Source organism: Athene cunicularia, assembly GCF_003259725.1.
Source record: "Athene cunicularia isolate RWA chromosome 13 unlocalized genomic scaffold, athCun1 chr13_part1, whole genome shotgun sequence".
Lineage (NCBI taxonomy): Eukaryota > Metazoa > Chordata > Aves > Strigiformes > Strigidae > Athene > Athene cunicularia.
Genome location: NW_020799117.1, coordinates 8,693,181 through 8,718,866, shown reverse-complemented (window position 1 = coordinate 8,718,866; position 25,686 = coordinate 8,693,181). Strand labels below are relative to the sequence as shown.

At 45.9% G+C, this 25,686-nt stretch overlaps 1 protein-coding gene across 1 annotated transcript in view; it reads left to right on the top strand.

Moving 5' to 3' along the window:
• Positions 1-25,686, top strand: part of ADAM19 (ADAM metallopeptidase domain 19) — a 38,676-nt gene that overhangs the window by 4,884 nt on the left and 8,106 nt on the right. The window contains exons 4-17 of the mRNA XM_026858510.1: positions 11,732-11,810; positions 12,844-12,920; positions 14,487-14,679; positions 15,141-15,206; positions 16,590-16,661; positions 17,455-17,621; positions 19,291-19,375; positions 19,622-19,761; positions 21,418-21,595; positions 22,250-22,339; positions 23,595-23,790; positions 24,071-24,179; positions 24,708-24,912; positions 25,481-25,561. Coding sequence (XP_026714311.1) covers positions 11,732-11,810; positions 12,844-12,920; positions 14,487-14,679; positions 15,141-15,206; positions 16,590-16,661; positions 17,455-17,621; positions 19,291-19,375; positions 19,622-19,761; positions 21,418-21,595; positions 22,250-22,339; positions 23,595-23,790; positions 24,071-24,179; positions 24,708-24,912; positions 25,481-25,561 — 1,738 coding nt within the window. The remainder of the gene's footprint in view (positions 1-11,731; positions 11,811-12,843; positions 12,921-14,486; positions 14,680-15,140; positions 15,207-16,589; positions 16,662-17,454; positions 17,622-19,290; positions 19,376-19,621; positions 19,762-21,417; positions 21,596-22,249; positions 22,340-23,594; positions 23,791-24,070; positions 24,180-24,707; positions 24,913-25,480; positions 25,562-25,686) is intronic.

The following is a 25,686-nucleotide window of genomic DNA, read 5'->3' as shown; positions in this document are numbered from 1 at the left end:
GCCTGAAGATTTATATATGGAAACACAACCAAATATTTGTCTGCTAGAATCAGTAGGAATAATAACCTTGTAATAATGACCCTCCTTATATTTTAAACATCCCAACCACAGAGCTTGGGGGCTTAGTTTTCCTCCTGGAAGAGTGAAGCGTCAGAAGATCGTATTAGTTTTGATGGCAGTGCATAAACCTAAATGATATTCAGGGTGTTTTGGAGGAAAACCAGATTTTTCTTGGCACTGTCTGCAGTAAAGACTGAAATCTGATGGCTGATGAAAGGTGAGAACATCCTACAAGGTATTTTCTGTAATAGGCCACATAAGCTACTGGGAGTTTCAGTGCTGCAAAAGCTGGACACATTTCCCAGTCATGCACCTGTGTAGAACTAAACAGAAACAGCTATAAATCCTGTGTGTTTTGGCATCTCTCAGCAGGAAAAAAGGAGAAATGGTAGAAGAGACCAGGCACCATAAACACTGCTAACTCAGGCCTGTCTAACGCAGGAAAAGCTGGCTGTGGCTGATGGCAGCAGTCAGCAATGCCAGTCTCTGCACTGAACCTGGAAGCAGCGCAACTGCTAGTGCTGCTGGGGGTCTCCTTCCTGGTGGAAGGACCCTCAGGTCTTGCGTATTCTGCAATCACTATGCAAAGGTGAATTGATTTCTGGCACAGTAGAAGCTGGCAAGAGCAAGGATCCTTGCTGAATTAATCCATTTGTGCTCCAAGCATGATGACATAGCCTCCAGGTGCCTTGCAGGAGCCATGCCATGCTATTTCCAGTTCAGACAAACTCATTGCTAGTGTTAGTAAACAGAATTATAATAATAGAAGGTTTCTATTGTGTTTATTTCCTGAAATGCATTTTCATTCGTTGAGATGTATACACACAAGCTTAAGTGTGCTCACAGACTTCCACTGCAGGATGAATTGTCTTACTAGGAACTGATGAAATACAACAAGCGGTTTGGAGTTCTTTATTTTTATTTTCTGTGGAAAATGTAAGCGATTCATAGATAGCTGTGCTTCACATGGGAGTCCTGCCAGGCCTCAAGTCCTTCTTCAGGAAAGGTGATTGTATAATCCCAAAATGCAAACCTGAACTTGATTAGATGAGAGGCTTTGGAGAGCCATCACTTTTCAGAGAATTGTGAAGGTGCAGAAGTAGTTTAGAAACACTCAAAAGAGAAATGATGAAACAAACAAAAACATGAAGTCTCTGGGGGCCCTGTGGGTGCTGTAATTATCAGCATCCATAGAGCACTCCTAAGTGGAGGCAAACTGCTTCTCCTTGTCAAAGCATGCAGCAAGGCAGAGTCCAGCCTGGGGTTGCTCCCCAGCACCCAGGATCTCACCACTGCTATTGCTTAGCTTATAGGGGAGCCTGACATTCTAGCTGAGGTTTGGAGTGCCGAGTAGCTGCAGCATCAGGGACAACTTCTCTGCAGGGCTTGTTGGGCGCCCAGACCACGGGAGAGAAGGTGAAATCCCCCAGGTGGGAAGTGTCCCTTCAAAGCTGCCTGCAACCTCTCTGCTCCTGGCTTCGAGTTCACATGAAAGCAGGTGTAACAGCACTGCAACTTTAAGGAATGTACCTGGGGGATTTTTAAATTAAAGTAAGTCCCAGAGTTCTGGGTTATTTATTTGACCCAGTTCAGAAGAGCCTCTGGAAACCAGCTGTGGTGCCAAGGTTGGTGGTCTGCTCCCTCTCTGGGACAGCACAGGGGTGCAAATACACACGCTTTACTCCCATTTTACTCTCATATCCACATCCCAGACTCCCACCACACAAAGCATGAAATGATTGGCATATTTTGGGTCTGTTTAGGATATGATTTACCCAGTGGTCCCCAAAGCTAGAAAGGAGATACGCCAAGCTAGTGAAACTGTTTTAAGTGATGTTCTTGGTGGATTAGGCAGCCTTGTTACACATTCACCACTCCCCTTAGGGAGAGAGAAAGCTGATGAGAATATGAGCTTGCTATGAAAGGGTAAGGGGGAGGGAAAAAGAGCCATAATCTGTATGCCTTTGGTAGGGATGCATTCGCTTTGAAAGAAACATGCTGTTTTCAATATGCAGAAGAAATGTTCATGCCAAGTCTGTGATTTCATATTCCGTGTGAAAAGGACATTGTGTGCATCCACAGAGGTGAAACACAGCAATTCTTGCATATCTTTCTTCAGAACTGTGCACATCTCTGTATTTTGTAATAAGCACACATCTGAGTTTGGGCTTTGTATATCTATGAATACAATTATTGCATTAGCAGTTAACATAATATTGCATTATTTCCTGTTCAGGAGTTTGATAAGAAGGCGGAACCACACTGTAGTTCCAAGCTGAGTTCACAACACTATTTAACATTTCTGAATAACGATAAAAGTATATCCCCCAAACGACTCAGGCTTGTTTTAAATGACTCAAAACCATGTCCTGCAGCTGCAGGATTGGAAAGCTCAAGGCTGCACAAACAATCAATATATGGAGAGAAGCCTGTAAAGCAGCTTTAAATTTGGCTGGGGCTTCAGAATGGAAGAATCTGAGTTGCAAACCTTGGATGAAAAGTGACCTTTTTTTAAAGAGCATTTGTGTTTGTTAATAAAAAGCAGCTTTGAGCCAAGTAGGGAGAGGATGCTGAGATGTTCTGAATGTGTGTGGCAACACTGCCTGGTGTGAGCCTTTTCTTTCCATTGAAGAGGAGAGCTCATACTGGCCCAGCAGAAACCTGCAGGGAGTTTGTCTTCTCACCTGAGTGCAGGAAAAGTATCAACAAGACTTTCTTCACTCTTCTCCTCTTCCTCTTTGTGTCTTTCATGAGGAGAGCAGACTTGGGAAGATCCACTCAGATGCAAGGAGCAGTGGAGGCTTCTTCATAAGTCACCTTCTCCAGGGGACGTCCCTGCCTGTGGTGAATCCCGTGGGCAATGCAGGGCACAGCTGCCTGTTTCAGCTGCATATTTTTGGCTGCCACCCTGCAGCAGCCGTGATGGCATGGGATACTTGGTGGCAGAGCCCCAGCGGAGATGTGCAGCAATTCGCTGAGGACACTGCAAAGAAAATCTGAAGCCCATCTGGTCTGACCTCGGGAGCAATCCAGATAGTTATTTTGAGGCAGGTTGATCTGATAGGGAGCATTATAATTTCCAAGCTCTTCTGGCCCCACCTGGGTGGGTGACGAGCACTCCAGCCCCACTCAGTGCTCTCAGCGGTGCTATAAGGAATCTGTATCTCACTTGTATTTATTATACCATTTCCTGCTTTTGCTCATTTCCAGGGCCTCTTCTGCCAGTTGAGTGAGGAAGAGGGCAGGTTGCTGCCCACCTCTGAGCAGGAAGGATATATGAGATTATTCCACTGATGGGCTACACATCATCAGTGTCTAATGGGCTTCCTGTATGGGGAGGGGGGTAAGGGTTATGTAAAGGAGGGAAATTGAGTTTATCCTGCTCTACTGTCTCTTGGAGTCATCAGGAAAACAAGGTTGGGACCTAGAAAGCCATATCTGCTTTTCAGCCTTTTGATTCCTTTGGGATATACAGTGATTTCTCTGTGTGGGGCAGGGAGGAAGAGATGAGGAAATGGAGACCTTTAAATCTTTTGCTCCCTTACTCATTATCAACAAGTTTTCCATTTGTTTTATTTCCTTTTTCCTCTCCAGGCAACTTTTATGGTTCCCATTAGTAAGGCAAGGGGTTATGTGACAAATTTTGCTTGGGTCCTGTAATCTGATTTACACAGTGAATGTCACAGATGGTGTAGATGGCAAAAAGGGATGGAAAGTCTTTAAGCTGTGGTATTTTTCCAGATGTTATAAATAGGTAGTTTGGTTCCACCTCAGTAGGTGGGAAGCTACTTTTTCCTTCCAAACTGCTGCTCTACACACAATAAATGTGTCTTTGAATATATCAGAAAAGGCTCTTGAGGAAGGGAGCTTAAGAGCTCCAGGCTTTGTCTGGATAAAATTCACCAATTAAAAAAAATAAATCTGGATTTCACTGATTTTATGAAGTGCCAGATTTTGGCTGGAGGATTCCAGAGAGGTGAAATCTCCAATTTCCCACTAGTGGTGGATACAGGAAGCAGGCCTGCCTGCTCGTGCTGTCGTGGGTCAGGTGTTGGTGGTGGTCAAGATAGGATCACCTCAGGCGTGGATAATAAATTCTGACTTTAGGGAGCATTTAAGTGTCTGGGAGGTAAGGGGTCAAATTCCCTTTCTATCCCACTTGGATCTTGTTGAGAGGCAATGGAGTGGGACCACAAATTGTAGATGGAAATCTGACATCTAAGCTTTCTTGGGAGAGTCAATTCCCTCCACCCCCAGATGCTGGAAGCCTGACTGGACAGATTTATTGTGATTTGAGGAAAGGGACAGGGGAATAGATGTAAGAGATTGCACTATTTGCTTCTCTTGGTCCCACAACTGAAAAACTAAGAATCAGTGTTTCTCACGAGAGCTTCATGGACCATTTAGCTTTTGGGTTTTGGGAGGAAATAAAAAATGTCTGTCTCTTAGATACTCAGGGCTGTTTAGATATTGGCAGCTGTTCATGCAGACTAGCCCCTCTGTAAAATGAACCCAAACAAAGTTGCTCATGGGACCAAATTATAAAAAGTCCTTCTTGCTCCAATTAGCAAAAGCACCAGTGTGTCACTGGGGCCCTCCCGGTGCCCACAGGTGATCTGTGGCTGGTGGAGACAAGCATATTGGCAGTGGTCACCTGGGATGGAGGGCTCTGAGCCCCTCTGAAACTTGTGTTAACAAGTGAGAGAAGACTACTCCCATTTATCAGGAAAATAAGGGTGAGGCTCTCCAGAGCAGCTGGGAAATGTGTGCTCCCTCAAATGAATGTGGTCATGCGGGAAAGGTCCTAGCTTTCCTCCTGCTGTTTTGGGGAGCATCTGGGTGTGCCGTGCAGCCCCTCTCCCCCATGCTGCTTCTCTGTGGTTGCTGGATGAGCTGAACATCATGTTCTTGCACCATCTTCAAGTGCCACAGGGGCAGTTGCTGGGTTTTGCCCCATGCCCTCAGCCTCCCTCTCCCATCGAATACAATTGGCTCATGTGTGAAGTACATAACCTCCCTGGCACAGCATCTCGATGTGGCAAAACAGAGCCATGCTGCCCTATAATGTCAGCTCTGCACGGCAGGGCCCTTCCAGGGAGCAGCACAGTGGCCTGGGGATGAGGATTGTGTTTCAAACAATGATATCATTGACAGGCTGGAGCAGGACCAAAATCACTCCACGTCGGTCATCAGCAGAAACAGTCTCAAGCCATCTGTACATTATGGCACCAAGCCACTCTTCCTTCATTTGGCTTCCTCACTTGTATTTAACCCGGCTCCCAAGGCTTTCTGGGGAACAAATCCTGCCAAGAGCAGGCTATTCCATCCTCAGCTGGATGCTGAGCTGGATCTTGGGAAACAACTGATCTTGCCGAAAGCTGGTGACTGTTCGAAAGGTGTGAGGGCTTCTCTAGGACATCCTGAGTGCTTGTGTGTAGCTTACTCTGGCCTCAAACAGCCCCACGTGTCTGCAGCTGTGATCAAGGTTTAGCAAAGGAGTGGGTTCCATCCAAAACCAGCTTTTCCTCTGACTTCATCAATTCTTCATGCTGATAACTCCTCTAATGAGGGACTCCATGCTGCCTTTTAGGAAGATGATGTGTGCTAGCAATCTGCCAGCTGTCTGACTGGATCTCAGAAGCTTTTAAATGATGTTATTTTGCATCCAGACTTTTGCGGCTTCATCTCAAGCTGCTGGAGAGGTAGTCACTGAGACATAAAATGTGTCAGAGAAGAAAGGATCAAATTGTGTTGTTTTTCCAGCAAGGAGGTAAACTCTGTTCTCTTCTGGAAACAGTGAAGCAGGACCATTAGTGCTTTTGCAGGACTGATCTGCCCTGGAATCAGCCATTCAGCCTGGCAGTGATGCAGTCCTGAAATGGTGGTGGATAAAGTTTTGGGGTACTGGTGTCTCACAAATCTCTCCTGTTTATCCGACAACTGATACACATGGAGAAGAGGGACAAGACTGGCTGATAACTCTGCACTCTGAGATGGAAAGAAGGCTTCTTTTCTATTTATTTACAGTTTGGTGGAAAGCTCAATGCTAGCTGAGGAAGTGAGTTGGGCTGGGAATGAACTTCCACAGGCTCTAAGTGAGATAACACCCCAAGGGTGTTGCAAGATGTCCTGTTGTCTTTCCTCTTTCCTCACTGCCCTCCCCACCACATACCATGCAATGCACTGTGATAGCCCTTCTCAGCAGTGCTGCAAGAGCCCCAAGGCTCCCCTGCATTAAGGCAGGGGAGGGTCTTCAAAACAGGACTGTTTCAACCTCAGAATAAGAAGCTGGACTTCTCACAGGGAGCCTGCAATGTAGGATAGGAGTCAAGTGGTGGAGAGAGACTTGAAAGTCATGACACGGCACTGCTCAGCCAGATGATGCGTGCTTGCAGCTCAGCAGCTGCTTAAATATGCCTAAAAATTTGGGCAGACTTTTCAGCTCCTTAATCTGTCTACAAGATGCTAGAGCCTGAGTCTGCAGGTAGGAAGAGATGTGCACACACTGTGTGCTGTGTGGCATCATCCTGTCCCTGGTTCTCAGCGTGGCCCTGCTCGGCACTGGGGCTGGGCAGGAGTCAAAGCACTGAGGAGTTTTATGGTCAGTGCTGGAGGAGAGAGAAAATAGCTATTCATAGTGAATGCTTTCCAAGAATAAAGGAGCAGGAAGAAAACATAAGGGTGCTTGTTTGGGAATGAAACAAGTAGACTGTGCAAGCCTCAGCTACTGGAAATCCATGGGCTGGTGTCTCATTCCGGCTTTAGCAGCACTGAGCAGATACACACTGGTTTACTGTCTGCTCTTGAGATGACAGCCTTACATAGACCAGATACCTGCCAGAGCACATTGCTCAAGGCAATTTCCTTCTAGTTAATGCAATCTGTTGATTAAACATTTGTTTCTTGCAGCCTCATGCTGAGCAAGCTATTGCAGTCAGGGAGATGAAGCGAGTTATTTTCTGTGGGATGGTGCTTGTGTGCTTATCTTCAGTTTACAGACCAGAGATAGCTGAATGCAGCAATCTTGCCTTCTGATCACTGACAGGATCTAGTGATGAGAACTAACACATCAGAAAGAAACAAAATGAGCTTTCCTGTGCTACAGTGAACTTTGAAAGTGGAGATAAAAGCTGTTGTATTCCCGACATCAAATGCTATTAAATACAACAGTGGAAGACAGTTTTGTCTGACACTAAGCCATCGGTACTTGTTCAGGTGTCTGAGCCTTTGCATGCCAGATGGGGGAAGCACTTTCAAAGACTTTTATCAAAGACTGCTCTCCTGTTGCTCTGGCCTAATTTAATTAGATATTACAAGCGCTAAATCCCTTATTTAAACAGAGAGGCTTTCAAGGTAGATTAGACCTGACTGACACGTACCAAAACTAAGACAGATGGAAAAATCTTTGGTTCTTCTTCTAATACAGCTTTCTTTATTCTGCCTAAAGAAATCAAGCAAAGAAAAGAAGAAATTTTTTTCTTTCTTGCAGAGCATAGTTCAAAAATCTGGTGCATGAAACGCATTAAGCAGGGATGCAGGACTGCAGCTGCAGCGTTGCTGGCATCGCACTGCCCAGGATGCACGTGGCATCCTCGTGGCGTGGCAAGTGTGGCACTTCAGTGGTCTGATGGCACCACAGGGTTGCTGCAGAAGTGTGTTTCATAGATGGGGCATATTCTGTGATCCTTCTCCAAATTTTTGGAAGTGAGGCCATTGTTTTAAAAAACTGTTTTAAACCTACATTTTACTGCTGCTGAGAGGGACACAGGATATGACCTTCTTGGTTTGGCCCAGATTTTGACTTACTGTACTTTTTTACATCACTGTTTAGCAAATGCAGATGTTTAAAAAGAAGGGGAAGGCTGTTTCCCCTGGAACCAAATCAAACCGCTTACTATTCAGTGCACAGGAGCGCCTTTTATAGACTTTTAGTCTGATCCAGGGCTGGAGACAGGGAGAATATTGTCTATATGAGGATGACACAAACAAATTCAAATTGGGGAATCAGCATTTTCCTAGGACAAAAATGGGAATTGGATTCTGGGCAGAAGTTGAAATGCAGTGCAGACTGGTTTATAATTGTGCTCCGATTGGGGACTGGAGAGAGCCCGGATTTGAGCTGAGAACTCACACCATGCCCAGATGTGTCCTGAACTGGCCTATGGTGTGCTTGGTACACTGGACTTGGTGCACTGAACCTAATCCCAGTATATCTGGGGCATGACTTTGCAGTAGTAAAGGAAACTCTATTCAGAGACTTGCATCTATTAAGGGAGGATGATGATGTTGAGTTTACAGGGTTTTTTTTAAAGTCCTCACATAAAAATTGAATTCTTCAATTGCAGCTGTTGGATGTGTATCTCAGTGCCTGATCAAACTCAAGGACAGGCTTTCCTTTATTATTTTAGAATCATAGAATTGTTTGCATTGGAAGGGACATTAAAGATAATGAACTTCCAACCCCACCCGACACGAGGAGGAATGCCTTCTATTAGACTGGATTGCCCAAAGCCCCGTCCAACCTGGCCTTGAACCCTTCCAGGGAGGGGGCAGCCACAGCTTCTCTGGGCAACCTGTGCCAGGGCCTCACCACCCTCACAGGGAAGAATTTCTTCCTTATAGCTAATGTAAATCTACTCTCTTTCAGTTTAAAACTGTTACCCCTCACCTATCCCTATACCCCCTGATCAAGAGTCCCTCCCCACCTTTCCTGTAGCCCCATTAAGTACTGGAAGGCCTCTCTAAGGTCTCCCCAGACCCTTCTCTTCTCTGGGCTGAACACCCCCAACTCTCTCAGCCTGTCCTCACAGGGGGTGTTCCAGCCCCCTGATCATCTTTGTGGTCTCCTCTGGACCCACTTGAGCAGCTCCTTGTCCTTCTGATGTTGGTGCCCCCAGAGCTGGACACAGCACTGCAGGGGGGGTCTCACAAGTGTAAAGTAGAGGGGAAGAATCCCCTCCCTCAGCTTGATGGCCACATTTGTTTTGATGCAGCCCAGGACACAGTTGGCTTTCTGGGCTGTGAGTGCACATTGCTGGCTCATTGTCAGTTTTCCATCCACTAATACCCCCAAGTCCGAGCTGCTCTCCATCCACTCATCCCCCAGCCCATATTTGTGCTGGGGATTGCCCCGACCCATGCACAGGACCTTGCACTTGGCCTTGTTGAACTTCATGAGGTTTGCACAGACCCACCCCTCCAGCCTGTCCAGGTCCCTCTGGATGACATCCCTTCCCTCCAGCGTGTCAACTGCACCACACAGTTTGGTGTTGCTGGCAAACTTGCTGTGGGTGCACTCAATCCCACTGTCCATGTTGCTGACAAAGGTGTTAAATAGTGCTGGTCCCAGTAACAACCCCTGAGGAACGTCACATGGTACTGCTCTTCACTTGAACATCAAGCCATTAATTGAAATTCTTTGAGTGTGACCATCCTTATCCGCCAAGTTGTCCATCTGTCAAATCTATGTTTCTCCAATTTAGAGAAAGAATGTGGTGCAGGTCAGTGTCAAATGCTTTGCACAAGTCCAGGTAGTTTCTCCTCCCTTATCTACCAGCACTGTAACCCTGTTGTAGAAGGTCATCAAAATTTTCAGGCACAATTTGCCCTTAGTGAAGCCATGTTGGCTGTCACCAATCACCTCCCTATTTCCCATGTGCCCTAGCAGAGTTTCCAGGAGGATCTGCTCCATGATCTTGCTGGGCACAGAGATGAGACTGACTGGCCTGTATTTCCCCAGGTCTTTTGTTTGTTTTTAAAAGTGGGGGTCATGTTTCTGCTTTTCCAGTCAACAGGAACTTCACTGGACTGCCATGACCTCTCAAATATCATGAATAGTGACTTAGCCACTTCATCTGCCAGATCCCTCAGGACCTGGGGGTGCATCTCATCAGGTCCTATAGACTTGCACTCCTTCAGGTTCCTTAGATAGTCTCAGACCTGATCTTCTCCTACAGTGGGCAGGTCTTCATTCTCCCAGTCCTCACTTTTGCCTTCTGTGTTTTGGATGGTGTGGCTGGAGCACTTGCCAGTGAAGATTGAGGCAAAAAAGTCATTGAGTACCTCAGCCTTCTCTATATCCCAGGTAACCAGGTCTCCTGTTTCCTTCTGCAGAGGGCCTGCATTTTCCCCAGGCTTCCTTTTATCACTGACGTACCTATAGATGTTTTTCTTGTTGCTCTTGACGTTCCTGGCCAGATTTCATTCTATCAGGGCTTTGGCCTTCCTAACCTGATCCCTGGCAGCTCAGACAGTTTCTCTCTGTTCCTCCCAGGCTACCCGTCCTTGCTTCCACTCTCTGTAGGCTTCCTTTTTGTGTTTGAGCTTGTCCAGGAGCTCCTTGTTCATCCATGCAAACCTCCTGGTGTTCTTATGTGACTTCCTCTTTTTTGGGATGCATCACTCCTCAGCTTGGAGGAAATGATCTTGAATATTAACCAGTTTTCTTGGGCTCCTCTTCCCTCCAGGGCTTTATCCTATGCTATTCTGCCAAGCAGATCCCTGAAGAGGCCAAGTCTGCTCTCCTGAAGTCCAGTGTAACGAGCTTGCTGCACCCTGCTTGCTGCCCTAAGGATCTTGAACTCTACTATTTCATGGTCACTGCAGGCAAGGCTGCCCTTGAGCTTCATGCTCCTCACCAGCCCCTCCTTGTTGGTGAGAACAAGGTCCAGCATAGCACCTTTCCTCTTTGGCTCTTCTATCACTTGGAGAAGGAAATGATCATCAGTGAATTCCAGGAACCTCCTGGATTGCTTATGCCCTGCTGTATTGTCCCTCCAACAGATATTGGGTGGTTGAAGTCCCCCATGAGAACCAAGGCTGCTCTTATCTGTCTATAGAGAACCTCATGCACTTGGTCTTCCTTGTTGGGTGGCCTGTAGCAGACCCCCACTATAACGTCTCCTGTTGCTGTTCTCCCTTTAATCCTGACCCATAAGCTCTTAGTCAGCTCCTCATCCATCCCCAGGCAGAGCTCCACTCCAGCTGGTTATGGATATAGAGGGTGGCCCCCTCTCCTCATCTCCCTGACTGTCCTTCCTAAAGAGCCTGTATCCTTCCATTCCAACACCCCAGTCACAGGAGCCATCCCACCACATCTTCGTGATGCCACTGAGGAAGGTGGCTCACTGTGCCCGTTCAGAAGCTCCATGAGAAGTGCTCCGCTCCTGACAGGGAAGCAGGTAGATGGATGTGGCAAAGTCAACTACATTTTCACCTTCTGACCCTCTGCCAACACAGCGTGCTTTGCACAGGGAAGCGCAACCTGCAGCACTGGTTCTGCAGTGGCTTGATGGCTCCTGGGCCACCAGGAAGCCATTAGCCACTGCCTCCCTGTTAACAGGTGCCTTGCAGGCAAAAAGTGATGACCCAAAGCAGAGTGCAGAGATACAGAATAGCTTGTGGGTAGCGTCCCCCAAATATCTCTTCTCCTGCCTGCCCTCTCTGTGCATGGCAATTGGTTTCACGCTGCAAGTAGCAAACAGCGACCAGCCCACGTCCACAACAGTGGTTCACCACAACAGGAATATTTACACAGACTTCAAAAACAGCTGCATCTAGCTGATTTTCTAACACACCTAGGAAACAGAAATCCAGGTCTAAAGAAAGATCTTACTGTCTTTTTTTGTCTTTTTTTTTTTTCCCTTTTCTTTTCCCCTCCCTGTATTTGCAGAAACCTCTTTGCACCAAGCTACACTGAGACTCATTACAGCCAGACTGGACAACCCCAGACCACCTCTCTGACCCAGACGGTGAGTGCAGAGAGCGCTTTCCCTCCCATGACATGCAGGGGAGACCAGGCAGGGAGCTTGGAGGAGCAGATGAGCTTTTTTCCCAGAGCCTTTCTTTGAGCCCATGGGTCTGCCTTAAGCCGTCTGACTTTCTGACCTGGGGGGTTCCAGCAAGAAAGTGTCTCCATCCCCCAGCAATGGTAAAAACATCTTACTGTTTTGTCCAAGCTCTGATATGAGAGCCCAGGCCAGCCTCCAGTATCGCTCCCCTCTCTCTGGGTGCTGGGGAATTGTTTGTTCCTCCTGCTGCTCATCCTCTTGCTTTCAGTTTTGCCACTGAGTACTCCATGCTGGGGATGTTCCCAGCTTTTGGGAAAACCAGTCTGTGTAAGCTGGCTCCTGTTCAGTAAAAATCCCATAAATTACTGATCTCACACAGGCCTTGGCTGATTCTCCACTGCAGTGGCACAAAGATGTGCATTGGTTGAGATGCAAAAATAAGAGATAAAAACCCCATGAGATCATATTTACTAATGCTGCCCTGGGGCGAGGGGAAGGGATGTGATGAATATGTTGGCGTTTCTGCCCCAAAGCCTCCTTGTCCCTGCCAGAGGCTGCCTTTGTCTTGCCCAGAACCCCAGACTGGGACTTCCCCATGGCATCACCCTCTCTGGGGCTGAAGGCGCATCCTCTGGGGCCTGACCCCGGGCCAGCTGCCATCGATAGGCAGCTCCTGTTACAAGCAGAAAGCTTTGGATCAGCCTTAATGCTGCAGCCATCTAAGTTGCTGCCCTGGGGATTCAAAGCTCTTAATTTTTACTGGCAACAAGGAGCTGTTTGATGTACTCACACAAGGCACGCATGGCAGCTGAAAGGCCGGATTTCGGTGCAGACTCACAGAGATTTAGCTGTGATAGTCGACTGCTAAATGCAGTGGAAAGACGACAATTACTGGAGTATTGGCTGTACTTGCACGGGACTAAGTGATGCCTAAATGTAGCACGTGTCCATCCCTGAAACTGCATTGCCAGCCCTGCTCCCCTCTGCCTTTCAGGACCACTGTTTTTACCACGGGGTGGTGCGGGGCCGGGAGCACTCCAGCGTCACGCTCAGCACATGTCGAGGACTGCGGTAAGTGCCTGGTGATGCCGGTGCTGTGGGAACGGCTCTGCTCAGCTCCTCAGCACCTGCCACGTGAGCTCTGCTCCCCAGCGGCCCGGCTGCCATCTTTCTTTCTGGGCAGATAGACGTGTTCTCAAATGCCACCCAGCCAAGGTTCCTGGCCATAAAAGGGAGTGTGTTGGGGGAAATGCAGAAATTGGGTATCATTAGTAACTATGGCCTGCTAGCCAGCTCCTAGACTTCTTCCTCCTTTGTGCTGGCAACATGGACTTGTACAATGAGTGAGTTTAACCCAGGAGTCCACCGTAGCCAAAGACCCTTATTAGTGACTCAGGGCTACATCCCTTACAGAGACAGGGACGGGACCCGCCACATCCCAGCCCAGTACTCCACACTGATGCACAAACCAGCTCCTCCTCCCCGTCTCTCACAACTGGCAGGTTTTTGAGTGAATTTTGGGGAAAAGTCTTCGAGTCTGAGCTTCCTCCTGGGTTGTCAGCCCTGCTCTCTGCTTTCTCCCTGGGTGGTGCTGGGGTTGTGCATGTTATGCATTTAAAACCTTCGCTTTGGTAGTAATGGCTCATTGTGACTAAGGATCTGCATTCATTTACACCAGCTCAGAGTTTGTTTCCAGAACACCACATGGGCTTTATTGATATTAGTGGTCATCTCTCGAGCGCTGATTGGAAGCTGTGCTGATGGGACCAGCTCCAGCCAGGAAACAGCCCGTGCCAAAGCAAACCTGAGACATCTTAAGTGAATGTAGCAGAGGCCAAAGAGCCCAGCGAGATAAACAGGACAGTGCAGCCACCTGTGGCTTGCAAGAAATACTCCAAAATCAGAAGTAGTCACAGGAGTGCCTTGCTTCTGTCAGCCTGCATTTTTCTAGGGTCTGCCTTCCAGCTGCAGAGGAGATAGAGCTGTCGGTGTGCACATGCAGTAGGGTTCTTGCACCCCTGAGCTGTCGGCATGTGCTGTCAGCTCCTCAACATTGTTTTCTAATTGCCAGGAAGGCACAGGAGTTGAGCACACATGGCTGTTTTCACTCTGAGCCTTCACAGAGTGGCTTGCCGCCTGTCGAGCCACACACCTAGTGGGCATCACAGGTTTCCAGCGCTCCTGGCTGTAACGTGCTCATTGAGAAAACCAGAACGATATGGCTGTGTGCAGACCCAGAGATAACTGTGGTTTTTTTCTATTGACAAAGTCTTCAAATTTTTTAGGTCAGTTCTGTTAAAGTCAAGTTTCTTCAGTTGGTTGAAAAGCTTCCACTGTCCCTGAAGAAAAAGCTGTACTTTAAAAAAAAATCAGGAGTTCTCAGGTTAGAACTGTTGCAGCAAATGCTCCAATAGCCCCTTAACTGAATGTCTGAGGCCTACTGAATAGATGTTAGTATATGATAGCTTGGGGATTCTCCCTTCTGGACTCAAAATATTCCCATCCTTTTTATTAATGAACTGAGTGGCCTGCTAAGTGCCTTGCCAGGGTCAGAGAGAAACTCAGCAGCAGAAGAAGGATTTGTCTCCGGTTGCTGTGATAGTAATTAACTTCTCTTATTGCTTCCTGTTTCAACAGAGGACTTATCATATTAAGCAGCAATTCCAGCTATATCTTAGAGCCTGTTCCTGACAGCCCAAACCAGCACTTGATCTACAGGTTGGACAACCTGAAGTTACAGAGAGGAGCCTGTGGGTACCAGGGCACTGGGGATGCAGCCGAAGACTGGCTCAGGGACTTCACAACTGGGATGAAACCACCCAGCCAGAGGGTGAGCAGGGCTCAAACCGGGTCCGTACGTGATGCTCTAAAGCAAGCCTGAGGAGCCTGCTGTTCTCAAGGAGCATAGCTCAGAAAGTGAAATGAAGGAGAATATTTTAAAGGATTTGTAGCAAGCTGGTTGCCAAATAGTGGCTCCAGCAGGGAAATAAATGAGCATTTGGGACCACTGTGTAGCACGAGGAATCTGGGCTGTAGCTGTTCCTGCACAGACATGTGCATCCAATACATGAACAAATGGGTGGCTTGAGGATGGGCACATGGGCACTTGCTGTAGTTCAACTGACTTGTGAAATTTGATTGCTGTAAGTCAGTCACACCTGGAGGTCCCTGAGTGTGGGGTGGGGTGAACGGCCAGTGAAAAACAAACTGGGAAAAATGACCTGTACGTATGATTTGTCAAGAGTTTTTTGGGAGCTGCTGGGGAAATAACCTGTGTTGCTGCTGCCACAGGTGAAACGGGAGACTCTGCAGACTACAAAGTATGTGGAGCTTCTGCTTGTGGCTGACTACGCAGAGGTAAGAAACGGGATCATGTTTATGCCAACTGAGCACAGGACCAAGAGTAAGCATCCCACCCGCAGCATCTCCTGGGGAGGGGAGGACAGCTGGCGTTCAACAGGTTCCTTCTTGCCATCTCAATGGTCCAACCCCCACCAGCAGACAGGGAAGCTGTGTCTTTGTTGCTTTTGTCCTAGCAGCCATGTCCCCTCTGCCACCACCATCAGCCACTGTTGGCCAGGGGAGAGATGCAGGACTGGGGTTGGAGGTCAGTTCTGGCCTCCTGAGATACCAGTGGTCAGCCCTAGTTATTGATGGGAGAGACTGCCTTCAGCCTAGGGTGACTTGTGGGTTCCCAGGAATGACATGCTTCTGACTCTGCAGTACACTTAATCTCTAGAGAAGATAACCATGATCATCCCCTGCTCTGAGCTGGTAGCAGATGTATAAATAGACATTTTTAAGGCTCCAGATCATAGAATCGGGCTGGAAGAGACCCAGTGAAGAGAGCAATCCCTCCCCCATCCCCAGCCTGGATGGCACGCCAGATGTACTTACTGACAGTGCAAACCACGCAGTGTTTTGCCGATGGGTTAATCTCCAGCACAGACAGGAGTCAGGCTGGTCCTATTCATAATTCACAACTTGAAACTCCAGTAGAGAAAGCCATGTAGTGCTCTAGGCTGTAATTTATTCTGAACAAAACTAAAGAGGCAGAACCTATTTTGGTTTCTCTATTAGGCAGCAGAATACCAGGAAAGCTATGAGGAAACACATTATACCCAGAAACTGCCATATGTTGTTCTCCAGTTCATTAGCCACGCTGGGGTAAACGCCCTCGCAGTGTCGTTGTTAACTGCTCTTACTTTACTGTCTCCCTCACTAGAAGTTGTCCCAGGTTTTGTTGTCTGTTAAACAACAGTCTAAACATTTTGCAACTTTAATTCCTTGAATCAAACAGTTTGCTAAAATTAACTCTTTAATTGCCCGTCGGCTTAAGTAGGCAAATTCGTTGGCTGAGTGAGATGCACCCCCCATTCATTGGATGAGTGAGAAGTGATGAGCACTGCAGTAGCCTTGACCTCCAACATGAAGTCATGTTACCATGTATTTCACCTGACAAATTTGTCAGTTCTTTGTCAGCCCCTGGGTTTAGGAGCTCGGATAAATTTGGGTTGCTCCACTGCGTTGCTACCACTGCTTGAGTAACATCCCTGCCACAGGACACCAGGGATTAAATCTGAATATACATGTACGGATGGGCTTACAGGCAGCTGTACAGTAAAAGGAGGCTTTTGGGGTTCACCTGAAAGTTACTTTCTTATTCCCAGAGTAATGTGACTTGTTTTAACACAGTTCTTTCCAGTTGCCTTTGCGCTGTCTAACATCCATTTTGTTCAGTTTCAGAAGCATCACTTCAGCATTGAAGCAACAAGGCTTAAATTAGTGGAGGCTGCTAATTACGTAGATAAGGTGAGATCAGGTGTGCCAAATCATGAATTATTAGAATTAATTGTGACCAAGGAAGACTGCCTTCTCAGGAGGAAGAATAATGTTTCAGCAGTTCTCCCCAGTGACTTGGGGAGTGGAGAGCATCTGAGAAACAATTCTGTTGCTGGACATCAGGGACGGAGTGGGGGAATCTCCATTCCTTACCTTGGAGCCAGCATGAGCATCTCTGTATTTTAATACATCTCTGTAGTAACAGTGCTACCTAAATGCTGTTTTTTTTTGACAGAGGACTAAAGTTTTCCCTTCAGATTGTAGAAATCTTACAAGTAGAGCTGGAAGGAACCTTCAGACATGTCATCCTTGCACATGGTACCCAGTGCTGCTGAAGGAAATGTCACAGCTTTTCAGATCTACTCCCTTCATGTTCCCCTTGCCCCCTTAAACTTCCACCACTCCACGCTGCTGCCCATGAAGACTTGTCCTGTTTGTACCTGACATGAGCAGCAGATTATTTCCTTCCTCTTTTCAGGAATTTTGGCATATCTAAAGAGAAACATGATCTCAGTCTCCAGTTCTTGTTTCTCTAGATTATCTATTTGTTATTAATTTAAAAATTAAAGTTCAGCATCTCTAGTTAATCAAGGTTAGGTTTGTGGGTGGTGCACATTTCTCTCTGCAGGACTGTGGCACTAAGTTGCAATGCGTTTCCATTTTCTCTGGACATGTGTACTTGTAGTAGCACTTAGCAGGGTTTATATTCAAGATTTAAAAAACAGTTTGTGTTTTGTCATGTTTTTCCCTTCCTCTATCTTAGTTTTACAGATCCCTGAATATCCGGATTGCCTTAGTGGGGCTGGAGATCTGGAGTAATTGGAATAAATGCGATGTCACTGAGAATCCCTACTCCACCCTGAAGTCCTTTCTGGCCTGGAGTAGCAAGGAGCGGGTGCGCAGAAAACATGATAATGCCCAACTAATCACGTAAGTTTATTACTCCTGAAATAACCTGTTTCTGACAAATGGCTTGGGTGGGTGGGAAATCAGTATGTAAGATTATATCATTCTAAGATTCAGAGTAGCAGATTTATGTAGCAGCCACTCAGCCAGCATTAAGCTCTGGCAGCCAGAGCACAACACTCTAGGGAAAGTGAAGGTCCCAGGCTGTGCAGCAGTCTCAATACATGTGCATCGGCTAAAGTGTGTGCCTATCACAAGCAGCTGCACATGATCTGTCACAGCTATATGTACAATTTCAAGAAAATCTGAACCGTAAGCAAGACCTGTAAAGGGGAGCTAAGCCCTTTGCAGAAGGCATTCATTCCTAACTCATCCTGCTGAGACACAGGGGACACGGTGCTGGGAGCTATCTGATTGTCTCTGACTCATCTACTGATCTCATTAGGGCCAGGAGCTATGGCCAGCAATGCAGATGTCACTGGAAGAAAAATTTGCAGCAACTCTTAGACCTCCTTATCTCTCCCATGGTAATTCATTCACCAGTAACTAGTGGTGAGTCAGAGGAGAAACCTGTAGGACTGAAATGTGGAGATGCAATGACTTTTCCCTTGTTTTGTTTGTTTGATTTTTCCCTTTTTTCACCTTCACCTAGTTCTGTCCTGAGCACCATTTCCAAGGCTCCCATTTCAGATACGCTGAGAGGGCCGTTGCAGAATTCCAGCTCACCCGGCAGGAGCTGAGCATGGCTGCACCTCAAAGGTGTTATCTAGTACTCTGTCAAAGTCCCTGAATCCCAAGTTGACAAATAGCAGGCTTAGGGCAAATTAAGTATTCAAACCAGTACATAATTAAAGATCCAGAAATAGTCTTTTCTCTTGTTATAATTGCAGAGTCAGAACCATAAAATGACTTTTATAAATATATTTGAAATAAGAACAAGTAAAACAAAAAGGTTCAGCAGGCTTCCACTGGGCACCGATGGCCCGATAAGGACGACGATGATGATGGTGACCATCATGACTCGCATAAACAAACCCCTCACCCTTTATAGTGTTTTCTGTTACATATTCATAAGATGTGTGTGTTTTAGTCCACGTAATGGAATCTCTCGAATTTTCTCTACTTTTCTGGTGTTGTTGAGGGGGGGTTGTCTGGTGTTTTCTTCTTTCCTGCAATCCGGTGTTGCTAGGGGCTTCTGACAGGGTTTTTTCCAGTACTTTTCCACATTCACAATAACAGTCCATCTGAGTCTGTGTTTACTTGAGGAAGAAAAATCTGCAAACCATTTTAACAATAAACTGCGATAAATCTCTTTCAATTTATATACATAGCAAAACACCAGCAGCACCCATGCTCCTCATATTCAAGTCATTACATTTTTAATGTGAATCACCTCCATATTCTTTACACTGTGCTTGTTGCAAAGCTCCGGGGGAGCCTTTTTTGGCACCAGACCGTTATAAAAAATAGGTTTGACCGATTGGCCCTTAAAATAAAATAGTCAAAAAAAAAAAAAAGTCTTTAGGCTTTGTAGCTCTGCTAAATGTCCTGTACTTGAAGATACTACTAAAGAAAATGTATTCACCTGACACTGTGTAGATGTATAAAGCTGTGGGCTGTAGGATGCATTTCTCTGTCTTGCCTTCTCAAGTGCCTCAGTGCCATTTCATGGTCTTTCTGGGTTGATTTTTAGGGGCATGCCCTTCCAGGGTACTACAGTAGGCTTGGCTCCTGTGATGGCCATGTGCTCTGATTACCAGTCAGGAGGAGTGAACATGGTAAGTAATTGCTAAAGCCTAATAAGACGTTTCTTGACACCACTGAATGCATAGGATAGATGCCTCCTAAAGCCCAGAAAGAAAATATGTCCTGTGAAGGCCTCTAATTCACCTGCTCATAGGCAGGAAGGTGTTTTCTTCAGTAGATGTTTTCTACATGTAGTAATGAGAAGTGCTGCTTACCCCATTGACTCTGAGGTGCACAGGACAGGTAAAATGCTGATGTGCCTCTTTGACCTTGCACAGGATCACTCTGATAATGCCATTGGTGTTGCTGCTACTATTGCCCATGAGATGGGACACAATTTTGGCATGAATCATGATTCAGCTGGCTGCTGTACGACTCCTGCAGAAGATGGAGGCTGCATCATGGCTTCTGCAACAGGGTGAGTTCGTCTTACAGGATCTTATGGAGAAATGCAAAGGGTTTTGTTACAAGAGCCTTGGTGGAGTAAGAGCTAGAAATGCAGACTGAAGGTGTGTCTGTTGCTGCCTGTTGAAGTCAGTGTGTTTATAGAGAAAATACTGCTGGGAAAACTCTGACTTGTGTATCAGTAGCAATTTGCTAAATTCCCATTAACAATTTGCTAAATTGTTAATTTAGCAATTTGCTAAATTCCTGCATGGGATTGGCTTTAGGTAATGGAGGGACCTGGCAGCATTTAGAAGTGGAGCTCTAAACTGTGGTAAAAAGGAAAATTTTCTTATCTTCTGTCCTAAGAGACTGTCACAGGACCCCTCTAACCCCTCATTTCCGAGTTTGTGCTTCCCACTGTGTCCTACCACATGATCCATCACCCCATATCAAGTTCACTGCATACACACACACATCGTTCTGCAGAACCTGGATTGTCTACTGCCAGCAAGTACAGAGAAAAAAAGGGGTCACCAGAACATGTGTGACCTTGGCATGTAGAGATTTAGGTGGTTTTCACTTCACGTGAGATGCGTAGATAGATAATTGATAGGGTTTCTAAAGCGTCTCGTGCAAAAGCTAATGTGCATTATAATGTGGTAATGAGAGGAAAAAAGGATTGCCTCAGGAAAGAACTGATTTTTATTAAAAGGCATAGCAATAGGGCTATATTTCTAAGTCACAAGACATGAAAACAGATTGACTGCATGTTGTCTTAAGAATACTGCTTAGTTTCAGTGAACCACAGAAAGCCTGTGTTTAAAAGGGAAAAAATAGCTGGCTTTGAGAGAGAGGGGAAGCGAGAGTGACTCTGGAAACCCACAGGGATTCCAGAGCTTATTTTGGATGAGGAACCACAACAGCTTCTATATTTCAGTCACGTAAAACTGTCAGACAAACCCATTCATTTAAAGCCACATTCCCTGTTTCCTCAAGCCTTCCCTCTTGGGATTTAGCAGGTTTTAACAGAATTTTCCCCATAGATATCTTCTTTTTACGTGCATGATTTCCTCCAAATAAGGAAAAACATTTAGGTGAGAAGTGGAAACATAATGGCATGCAAGTAGAACATGCGACATGAACACACACATGCAGGGTCATATATAGAGTGTATCTGGCATTGTAGCAACAGAAATTCATAATTCATGTTACAAAATGTATGCACATCATTCACAGTGAGGCAGTGGATAGGAAAAAGGAAATACTATTTTTAGCAGTTAGATTTACCAGCAGTTATTCACAGTCTGAGTGCTGGATTGTCAGGCTTGTTCAGGCAGTTAGGAATAAGCCACTGCTTCAGTACTGAGCAGGTAAGAACGGCCGTACTTGTCGTCTGTCAAGGTTGAGTCTAACTCAACATGTTTTGTTTCAATAAAGTTTATTTTTCAAGGCCATTATATTATATAGACAGTCTTGCAGTGCAGTTTCACCTTAGCTTCAAATGTAATCCAGATGGGTCCGATTTTGAACAGGCACACAAAATCACAATCTTCTTTAGCACAGTTTCATAGACTTCAGAGGGACTTGTGTCCTCTGGAACTTGTCAGGATTTGCATGTGCTCATTTTTGATTTTCTAAACCATTTCCCAGATCTGTCATGATGTTTTTCTACACTGTCCATATTCAGGCACCCATTCCCCAAGGTGTTCAACCAGTGCAATAGAAAAGAGCTGGAGAAGTATCTGCAGTCTGGTGGAGGGATGTGTCTCTCCAATATGCCGGATACCAAAAAAATGTATGGTGGGAAGAAATGTGGAAATGGCTACTTGGAAGAGGGGGAGGAGTGTGACTGTGGAGAGGTGGAGGTAACAATTGTTCGGATCCAACCATTTGGGATTTAGTGGGACACAATGATTTTATTATGTATTTTGCAAACACAGTTATGCGATATGTAAACAGCTTTTTTTTTTGTGCAGGAGATATGCACACCTTCCCTCTACGTAAATTAGACACAATGCAAATCAAGGCTGTAAAGTATCATGGCTGACTAAACTCACAGTGCGTAGTACAGTGCATCCCAGCATTTATGGCTGAACAGATCTGATGAAAACTTCATTTAAAAAAGAAAAGAAAAAGTTATCTTAGATGTTGCAGTTTCATATGTAAGTTCACCTTTCCCATGGCTCTGTTCCTGATAAGGATGGGGCTTCTCTTAGCATCGCATCTCACTTCTCCAAATCCATGCTTTGACTAATAAGACAAAAGGGAGCTGGAGCCAGCAGCTCAGGCTCATCAGATGTATTGTATCCACTCAGTGCAACAGAGGAGACAACTAGGCAGCACTGTAATTTAGCACATGCTGGGTATCGCGAACATATTGTGGAGGGAAGGCTGTTACTTTGCTTGTAATTCATCATGTACAAGAACAGATCAGCGTCAGCTTTGCACTCTGATGCTCTGGCACATTCTTGTCTTGAACATCTGCCTTGTAAACTCTGCTGCATCTCACTGTTTTCCAGGAATGCAATAACCCCTGCTGTGACGCCAGCACCTGCTCCCTGAAGTTGGGTGCTGAATGTGCCCATGGCAGCTGCTGTCATCAGTGCAAGGTGGGATCCCTGAGTTTTCCTAAGAGAGGAGAGGGAATAATGGTGGTGGAGATGTGAGGCTGAAAAATAGAGGGGAAATGGGAGCAAACACAGCCAGACAATGGAGTTCAGCTCCTCCCCTGCAAGCAGCATGGTCTGATTTTTAAGTACAACAGCTACAAGCACAATCAAACTAGTGAGGTCCTTTCTTCTAGCTAATTTGAATGACTCCTATGATAAATTAAGATGAGCTGTGAATGCTGCTGCAATGAAGTCACACTGCCTCTCTTAAAACACTTAGGGATAGGATGAATCAGAATGAATATTTATCTCCTTTGGCTCTGCAAGACACCTAGACAGAGCTCTTAGAGCCAACTCACCCCCAGCACTGGGGATTAGGTTGGATGCTATCTTTGCTCTAAATCCTCTTCTCTGGGATGCAGTTGAATTCCTTTAGCCCAGGTGCTTGATGAAGAAACGCTAGCAAAGAGGATTGTATGCATGTGATCACTACAATTTTAAAACTCAGCTTTCCTTCTAGAGGCTAGTTAAAATGTGTTTCTGATTTTTGAGCTGAAGAGCTCAAGATTTGACAACAAACTATCTCAAAAAGCAAACATTTCTCTTAAGCTCATTTTTATGTTTGCACATTGACTGTGTGTTCTTACTGACCTATCCTGAGCGTGAGGAAAATAATTTTGCAGAAATCCACCTGAACTCACTCTTTTCACAAGAGATTTGGAAAACCCTTCTAGATGTAACTGTATATGCCCTTCTGTTCTCCATGTCCATGGTGAGCAGGGCAAGAATGAACTGGGTAAACTCATAAGCATGGGAGACAGAAGTTACGCATTAGGAAAATGATCCCAACAGAAATGACAGGCCAACACTGAAACAAACTTGCCAGACAGGGAGGGTTTTGAGAATAGATTACACAACGATCTGTCAGAAATGGTTTAGGTAAATCTGATCCTACCCTAGGGTAGAGGGAGATGGATTGGTGTCCCCTTGAGATCTGGCAGCCTTCTTTTCTGTGCATGATCTCATTGCTACCGAGGGAAGTGACCCAGTCATTGATTTGATTCTACACAGCTCGGCCATTTAAATGAAGTTACAGAGTCATTTGGATCACTTCTCACCTCAGAAAAACCCAAGACAAGGTGGATGAAGAGACGCATGCAAGATTTTTTCTTATCTACAGGGAGAGTTTGTGCAGACATGAAACTACAAAGGATCCAAGCAATAATTCAGTTCTTTTCCCTTTGTATCTTTTTAGCTGATGTCTCCAGGAACTCTCTGCAGGGAAAGCTCAGGACTCTGTGACCTCCCAGAATACTGCACTGGCGAGACACCGTTTTGCCCCCCCAACTCTTACCAAATCGATGGGGCTTCCTGCGACGGAGGGAAGGCCTATTGCTACAGCGGCATGTGTCTCACATATAAAGATCAGTGCTTGCAGCTGTGGGGGCCTGGTAAGGACACTACTTGCAGTGAAATACATTGTCCTTTGAACAGGCAATATTATATGGCATCCTACTATTATTCACCCTGTGTAAGGCAGTAGTACCTTCCATACCCTTTATCAGTGGCAAAGTCTGAGGAGCCTTTTCTCTTGCCTTGCTCACTTGGAGGAGGCAGCAAAAATTTCCCATGCTCAAACTATCCTGGAAAAAGAAAATTGAGTGTTTGGCATGGGGTGAGATGGGCTGCCAGGCTCCACAGGAGTCAGCCACATAAGTCTTTTTCATGCAGGAGCAAGGCCAGCACCAGACTCCTGCTTCGAGAAGGTTAATGCCGCTGGAGACATCTACGGGAACTGTGGGAAGGATATCTACGGCAACTACAGGAAGTGTGAGATGAGGTAGAAAGCAGAATGGCAGCCAAGAGTTGCTTGTTGGAGAAGATGTTTTTATATATTACAGAATTATGGGCCAGTAGATAAAACTGATCTATGCTTTGGTTTCACTCCCTTCCTCTGTCTCCTGGGAAACCAGCTGCATCCTCATCAGACTTAGAGCTCTTATGACTGCAGCTTTAAATTTACCATTTTCCCTGCCTTTTGCATTTTAAAACATACAGTTGCTATTTTTTCAAAGCAATAGAAGGGAGGATTTTCTAATCTGTAAGTTAAATGTAGCTTTTTAACTGAGACAAAAACTTCTTAGTCTTATCTGTGAATTTGCTGAGGCTGGCCTACCCATGGGGACAGTGAAATGGTCCCATCAGTACCCATCAGACACTGTTGCCTGGGTTAGCTCTTGGGAGGTGCTTGCTCTTTTGCCATTGAACAATGGCTCAACACTCCTGCTTTAATTTACATGTAGAACTGATGCCTGCAAAACATTCAGCAAGCCAGAAATAATCACTTTAGCCTTTCCTTTGAAATCAGAGATGCTAAATGTGGGAAGATCCAGTGCCAGAGCTCTGCTTCTAAACCCCTGCAGTCCAATGCAGTGGCCATAGACACAACTATCCACATGCAGAGGACACAGCTGAGGTGCCGAGGGACCCATGTGTACCGATCGGAGAGCGAAGAAAAGGAGATGCTGGATCCTGGCTTGGTGTTGACAGGAACAAAATGTGGGAGTCATCATGTAGGTACAGTCCTGCCTGTAATGGCTTGGGGGAGGTTCAGGCTATCACTTTTCCATCTGGAAAGTGCTTTGTGATTGTCAAGGCATTCATTTCTTATGTCTGACGCCTTTCTAGGAGACTTTGATAGAAAAATTATTTCTTAGAGGCTTCTGAGAAGCAATGGAAGAATACACACCAAAGGCCATACCTTAAGTCTTTGCCAGATAAACTTCAGGGACAGTGCTAAATCTGGGATTCACTGGTTCGTTGAAGTTGTCTGGCTTAGAGGTGAGACACACAATTGGAAATCGAGATACCTGAGAGCTCCTTCAGAGACTTGCCACATGGGCATGACCAAGCTATCAGCTTCTGAGCTCCCACTCCTCTCTCTGTGATACACGTTAGCTGGGATTTAGGGTAATGATTAAATATTTACTTGGGAACCAGGTTAACTTCATGGCCTGGCCCAGGTTGTTACTTGTATTGCCAAGGTGTCTGGAACCCTGCAGGTCACAGATTAGCACAAAGCAGTGATATGGTACATAACCCAATGAGCTAACACAGAGGTTTTGGATGCTTTCGCTGCAGGTTTGCTTTGAGGGACGCTGCCAGAACACATCCATCATCTTCGAGTCTGAAGGCTGTAGCAAAAAGTGCCATGGGCATGGAGTAGGTGTCTTCCTTTTCATCTCCATTTCATACTGAAGCAGGATGGGCTGCCGTTCATCTGTGGACGGTTGTTCAGATCAGTTCCGATACCATGCTTATGTTCACTCCAGACTTCTGCTTCTTGA